Genomic DNA, 7500 nt, shown 5'->3' on the forward strand with positions numbered 1-7500 from the left:
CATTTCTCGTCATAATGTGGTTCGGATTCCACAACAAGCTGTGGGTCCTGTTGCTAGGTAATCAGTTGGTTCTTAACCACGTAAAATAAATCTAATTCTTCGGGCCAGCCCTAGGAGAGCTGTTAATCAGCTCAGTGGTCTGGTTAAACTAAGATGTACTTAAACCTTCACTCATTACATCTATTCCCAATACAACCAGAAACAGGCTACCTGCCGATGCCTGATGTAAACAGACTATCTGCAAACATTTATTTTGCCACACGCTGTCATAACTGATGTCCTTCACCTTCAAACACTACCTTCCCTGGTACTCTATCAAATTCCTTCTCTAGATCTATAAATGCACAGTAGAGCTTCCGATTACCATCCAGCCTCTTTTTAGCTTTCTGTAAAAGAAAACTATTGCGCCGGCTTTGTCTGTCCGTCCGCCCTCAGATCTTAAAAACTACTGAGACTAGAGGGCTGCAAATTGGTATGTTGATAATTCACCCTCCAATCACCAAACATTCCAAATTACAATACTCTAGCCTCAGTAATTTTTATATTATTTAAGGTTAAAGTTAACCCTAATCGTGCATCTGGCAACGATATAGGGCAGGCCACCACCGGGCCGTGGTTAAAGATTCATGGGCCGCGGCTCATGCAGCTTTATACCGAGACCACCGAAAGATAGACCTATTTTCGGTGGCTTTGATTACACGCAGTGCAGGAAACTTGATTGCGCCGAAGAAACGCAATTTTTACTTATTTTTCCTGTCAGTAAAAGACGGCGTCAACTGTAATAGAACCGTACTGCCATTCACCAAACTACATAATTGCCTGTAATCTCTCATCAAGTATCCTTTCCAAAACCTTCAACGAATGTTGTTAGTTTGATTCCTCTATGATTACCACACGCCATAATAGGCTATCTCCCTTCTGTTTAATCACATTTACCATCAAACCTTCTACCCAGTCATTCGCCATTACTTCCTCATCTAAAATTGCTCTTAACAGTTCCAATATCAATTCTTCACCCCAAATACCAAGTACCTTCAACATTTCACTTTCCCCTCCGATAGACCTGGTGCTTTGCCAATCTTCATTTTACTTTTAGTCTTGTTTACTTTGACAAATTGTATCTCCACCAATGGCCCCTTCACCATCCACACCTCCCATACCTGTTCAAATTAGATACTTTTTTTTTTTTTTAGTTTTCTGTAAAAGAAAACTATTGAGTTGGCTTCGTCCGTCCGTACGCACTTTATCTGTCCGCCCTTAGATCTTAAAAACTACTGAGGCTAAAGGGCCGCAAATTGGTAGCCTACGTTGATCATCCACTCTCCAATCATCAAACATACCAAATTGCAGCCCTCTAGCCTCAATAGCTTCTATTTTAGTTAAGGTTAAAGTTAGCCATGATCGTGCGTCTGGCAACGTTATAGGACAGGCCACCACCGGTGGCTGAAAATTTCATGGGCCGCGGCTTATGCAGCATTATACGCTGTACGGAAGACTCGATTGCGCCGAAGAAACTTTGGCGCATTTTTTATTTGTTTTAGAGCTGATATCGACCCACCCTCAAGATCGCAGCCAATGGTATTGTGTTTATTGCTTCTGAGATTGCAATATATATACAAGAAATGACTGATGAATAAGGTCCCCAAGCAATGAAAACATATTTTATACCGGACAGGACTACGAAACTGATATCAAAGCGCAGGAAAATTACTTCTCTTTGCGGTACCCAACTTTTCAAAGCAATCTCCACTGACTGCTACACATTTTCCTGTAAGCTCAGTCAATTCTGTCATCCCATCCACGTCAAAATTTTTTTTATTCATTTTTGAGCCTTTTCCGAGTAGCATCTTGGACTCTATCATCAGATAAAAATCAGATAAAGAATGTTGTTGGTCTTTCAACGCCACTATTCATTTTGGGAATAAACAGATGTCTGGAGTGGACAAAACCGTTTCCCCCATTTGATGACTGTACTGCAGCCTGGCACTGCTGGGAAACTAAAAATATTCCTCTTAGGAATATTCCTCCTAGAAATATTCCTCCTTGGGATATTCCTCCTAGGGATATTCCTCCTAGAAATATTCCTCCTAGGGATATTCCTCCTAGAAATATTCCTCCTAGGGATATTCCTCCTAGAAATATTCCTCCTGGAAATATTCCTCCTTTCAGGCCTTACTCTGGGTATGCATTGCACGAGTGTTCGCAAGGCGGGAGTACCAGAACAATGCCTTTCCGAATAAATCGTTACTCCCTGTGTCTGATGTTCAGCGTGAATGATTCCTTTTGCTTCCTAAAAAACTGTCAACATTATTTTCTTTGCTGAAGGGTTTCTTTTGAATTTCATAACTCTCGGATAACCTAGCTGGTAGTATTCCATACACTACCTTTTAAACTGAATTCAATACAAAATTTAGGCCAAAGGCCACGCACTGGGACCTATGAGGTCATTTTGCGCTGAAACGGAAATTAACAGTTAAAGGTTTGAAAGATGTAACGGGAGGAAAACATAGTTGCACCATGAATCAATTGTGAGAGAAGGTGGAAAGTAAGATGGAAGAAAGAATATGAAAGGAGGTACAGTAAAAAGGAACGAAAGGGGTTGCAGCTAGGGGCTGAAGGCAAGCTGCAAAGAACTTTAAGTCATGCCTACAGTGCAACGCGTGAGGTGCACTGACGGCACTAACCTCCCCACGGCGTACACCACCTTTTGTTTTCAGGGTGGTCACAAAGATGAACCTAAGACTAATCTCATAGAGCAATGTTCATGAGAAAATTATTCACCTTGCGATGATACTGGGCGAGGAGTTCTTGCAGAATATTTCATCGTGGACAGAGTAAAAAAAAAAATGACTGGTCGTTTACAATAATGTGTAGCAGTAAATGGACATTATATTAAAAAAAATATATGCCATTCAAAGAAAAATCAATTTTCACTTTGGTACTGGTTTCTCTATACTAAGACTTGTTTTAAATGCTTGGAGATCTTACTTATCAATCAAGCCTTGTATGTATGTACGTACGTACGTATTTATGTATGAATGTATGTACATAAATATACACATACATATGCATATATATATGTGTGTATACATATGTATATATATATATATATATATATATATATATATATATATATATATATATATATATACATTATATAAATATATATATATATATATATATATATATATATATATATTATATATATATATATATATATATTTACTAGTCACTTTTTTACGACACAAAAATAACTGCAATAACCATGAGGCTCTCTTAGCTTTTCAATTTCCTCAATTTTTGGGTACACCCATCATTACGAGCCTTGAACCGAAATGAAGAAGCAGTTTCAGAAAACCTATCCACTAAGATAGGAATCGAACCCACACAAAACGGATTGGGATGAGGTTAACGTCAACTACTTGGCCACGAAGAAGGATAAATGTCGATTTCAGCCAGTACGCGCAATATACCTGTCGAATTCCGATACGTTTTGCCAAGTCTGCAATAGACCTATCCTTACATTAATCACCCAATATTTAACCCATGATCCTTTTTTAAGACATAAAAGCTTATTATTAATCATTTTAATACAAAATACAATCTGGGCACTTTTTCCTGTGTACACGTTTCAAAAAAAAATTTGCTGACTTTTTGGCAGTAAGACAACACACTGTAGTATATAGTGTACAATTGACAAACTATATTCCATGACCGGAATTTCACTGACAGTGTTTATGAATCTGTCAATTTTCACGGATAATACATGCAAACTAGTTCATGTTTGTTTGCACTAGGGTATTACAGATCACCCGCAACGTATTGACATTTCAATGGATTTGAAAATGTTAGGATACAGACAAGTCATATAAGAATATGGAGTACTTTATTTCTGATATGAAATACCTCCAAAAATATGGTTATTCGCTTGCAACAATTAAAAGACACGAGTATTGTCGTTACATGTGATTACAACACATTATAGAAAGTGGCAGCATTACAAAATAAAAAAAAAAAACTAGCCATATTGCAAAATACGGCTTACAAATGCATCTTGTTAACTAAAGAACAAAGGAAAATGAGAACACGCAGCAATCAAGCAAAACAGTATCGTGTTCCAGTTTTCTTCTTATGTCAAGTCTTGTCATAACTCGGGAGCTGCTGCCGACAGATTTTATTCTTACATTAAACCGTTTCACTTACAACACAGAGACATTAAATGTCTTATTTATCACTAGAATGTAACTTCGAAGTTCCATCCTGCCTGTCACGCCATCTTCCGCTCAGGTTTTCCACTGTTGAAAAATGTCTTTTAGACATCCCTAAAACTAGTCGCATTTAGGGAGCTTCGCATTTAGGGAGCTTCTTTCTTGACCTTCCAAATTCCGGCTAGTTTCTCGGAGCGGTAGACGGCCACCGCAGATACAACCAAATCTAGGCAAAAGTACAGGAACTCCGGAACTTTTTACAACACATGGTCCATTTCCACCTTGCGTAGGTCAAGAACTTTGCCGTCTTCTGGAGTAACTCACTTCAGGAAGCGAGAGCGCGCCACGTCCCACTTCATTCTTGTATTGCTTCTCTTCTAGTCACGACCCTTTCCGAGACCATCTCAAGTTCTCAACCTGAAAATGGACCCTCAGCAAAAGTGATGCATTAGTAGAGATATGAGCAACTGACGCACAACAAACACATCCCACCAACACCGTCATGACAGAACACACAAACAATTCGTCCTTTGGTGCAACGACAAAACCAGTGGGCAAAAGGCGCGTTGTGGGCAGAAGGCGCGTTGTGAAAGTGCTATTATTCGATTAATATCCGCTTATTTGCACTGAATTTACTGCTAAGTATCTAAGGATACATAGATGCAAAAATACTGGATAATATCTGAATGAATTCAAGACTATGTAAACAGGGTACTTCTTTAAAAAGCCTACAGATTACTCTCAAATTTCGTGATAGGACCAAAAGCGTAGCAATACACTAACCATTACCGGCGTCAACATCAATATCAATGATAGCTTTGCCAACAGATCCTTTAATATCAATGTCGATGTCCAGATTCATAAGACCCTTTCTCTCCGGTTTTCCCGGTTTCCCCGGTTCGTCCGGTTCTTCAGCATCTCTCTTCCTCCTGACGTGAGTTCCTCCTTCTGCCTTTCTTCCTGCGCTGGCCAGGTCTCGCTTACTTTTTGCTCTTAAAACCAGCCTCTCTCCATTTTTCTTCTCGGCGTCTGGCAGCGCCTGGACCTGAGCCGTACCGATAAATACGCGAATAGAATAGAAAAGAATAGAATAAAATAGAATAGAATACCGAATTTAGGCCAAAAGCCAAGCGCTGCTACCTATGATATCATGCAGCGCTAAACGGAAACTAACAGTAAAAAGGTTTGAAAGGTAACAGGAGGAAAACCACGCAGTTGTTAGGAGAGGGTCGAAAGTAAGATGGAAGGAAGAGAATATGAACGGAGGTGCAGTAAAAGGAATCAAAGGTGTTGAAGTTACGGGCCGAAGGGACGTTGCAAAGAACGCAGGCATTAAGTAACACCTACAGTGCACCCAGGATAAATATTTGAAACATATTGCATCATTTCATAGTTTGATACTTCAGCGCAAAAAGTTATACCTTATTCGTTATATAAGAAATGAACTCACTGCTTCTCATGGAAACTATACACGAGAAACTGATGATACGAATATATACTTACAACGGAGACAGCCAGGAGGCCCAGGAGAAAAAACCACCTCATGCCGCACAGCCAGTAACTTGGGAGATAAATACCACCATTATTAAAAGCATGTACATAGAACTATTACTGGTTCTATGTACGCAGCGTTTATTCAGAGTATTACAACACATGTATCAATGCTATGGAGTACAATTTAGGCCGAAATCCAAGCGCTGGGACCTATGAGGTCATTCAGCGCTGAAAGGAAAATTGAGAGTAAGAGGTTTAAAAGGCGTAACAGGAGGAAAACCTCGCAGTTGCACTATGAAACAATTGTTAGAAGGGGATGGAAAGTAAGATGGAAGAATATGAATGGCGGTACAGTAAAAGGAATGAAAAGGGGTTGCAGCTAGGGGCCCAAGAGACGCTGTAAAGAACCCTAAGTAATATCTACAGCGCACCGCGTGAGGTGCACTGACGGCACTAACCCCCTACGGTGATATCAGTGCTGTAAGTATAAGCTCCATGTTCAAAATATTATACGCTTATGTACACCGCAAACATTCCCGTAAAAAAATGCATTTGTTTTAATTAACTGCACGTTCTTCACAACATAATATAACAGTGAATAATGTATCCAAGCAATGGCACTGAATTACATCGTTCTATCATTCTAATGAGTCTCGAATCCAGGCAGTTTTTTGGTGGCTGTAAAATTCTAGATAAACGATAATACTCGTTGCTCTGTGAAAATTTTGTAGCTTATGTATAGAAGCACTTCACTATTGTTATCATTGTTTATAAAATTCAACGTATTAATTTTAGCAATTAATGAGGAGTACGTGACAGAAGAACGGATACCAGTTTGATATGATAAGGAAAAAAAATACATGATAATAAAAGTCAGATATTCAGTCACTCCTGCCCATCCCTACTGGAAAACAACTATAATTCTGCCTGTTACCTCGCTTTATATGGTGTCTAAAAGTATTTCATTTTCTCCATTCCGCATTGCTGGGAGCTATGAAAAGGTTTTACTATGGGAAACGTCTTAATGTTAAAAAAATGTATACATGTATATATAAATACATACACACATCTATATGTATATATATACATGTGTATATATATATTATGTATGTATATTTATATATACCTGTAGATATTTTTTTTAACATTACGACTGGGAAAAGTCTTAATGTTAAAAAAACATACATGTATATATAAATATACATACATACATACATATATATGTATATTTATATATACTATATGTATATATATACGTATATATCTATACACACGCGCATAGCCTACGCTACACAATAAAATTTCTAAATATAAATTTAATTACATTATGACTGACACTCTCGGCTTTCTTACACGGGAGAGATTTGTAAATGGGCTACTTTTTACATTCACGACTTTAAGGATAGCAAATAACGGAAAATGAACAAACAATAGATTTGGTGTGATTTCTCTTGGCAACTATTAAAAAAATTAAATAACCTAAAAATAGGAAAAACCATGGATATTAACACACAAATGCATTGTGCACCCGTCTGTATGGAAAATTTCGTAACCAGCAAATGAACATGAGGCAAATATAAGGTAAACATGTACCGCAAATTGAAATAATGGTTATGTTTGTGATAAAAACTAACGAACTAATATTCCAACTACAGAAAATGTGATAAACTGCACAAAAACTGACCGGAATTATCAAGAACTATGGTTATATTGTAATAAACACTAAACGAACTAATATTTCAACTACAGAAAATGTGATAAACAACACACAAAAAATTACCGGATTTATCAAGAAATA

General features: G+C 37.9%; 1 protein-coding gene across 1 annotated transcript in view; it reads right to left on the bottom strand.

Moving 5' to 3' along the window:
- Positions 1 to 4486: 4486 nt before the first annotated feature.
- LOC136838774 (uncharacterized) overlaps positions 4487 to 7500 on the bottom strand; it is a 3700-nt gene continuing 686 nt past the window's right edge. The window contains exons 2-4 of the mRNA XM_067104280.1: positions 5712 to 5769; positions 4992 to 5253; positions 4487 to 4625 (exon numbers count right to left, since the gene is read on the bottom strand). Coding sequence (XP_066960381.1) covers positions 4621 to 4625; positions 4992 to 5253; positions 5712 to 5753 — 309 coding nt within the window. The 5' untranslated portion in view covers positions 5754 to 5769 and the 3' untranslated portion in view covers positions 4487 to 4620. The remainder of the gene's footprint in view (positions 4626 to 4991; positions 5254 to 5711; positions 5770 to 7500) is intronic.

Source organism: Macrobrachium rosenbergii, chromosome 5 (assembly GCF_040412425.1).
Source record: "Macrobrachium rosenbergii isolate ZJJX-2024 chromosome 5, ASM4041242v1, whole genome shotgun sequence".
NCBI lineage: Eukaryota > Metazoa > Arthropoda > Malacostraca > Decapoda > Palaemonidae > Macrobrachium > Macrobrachium rosenbergii.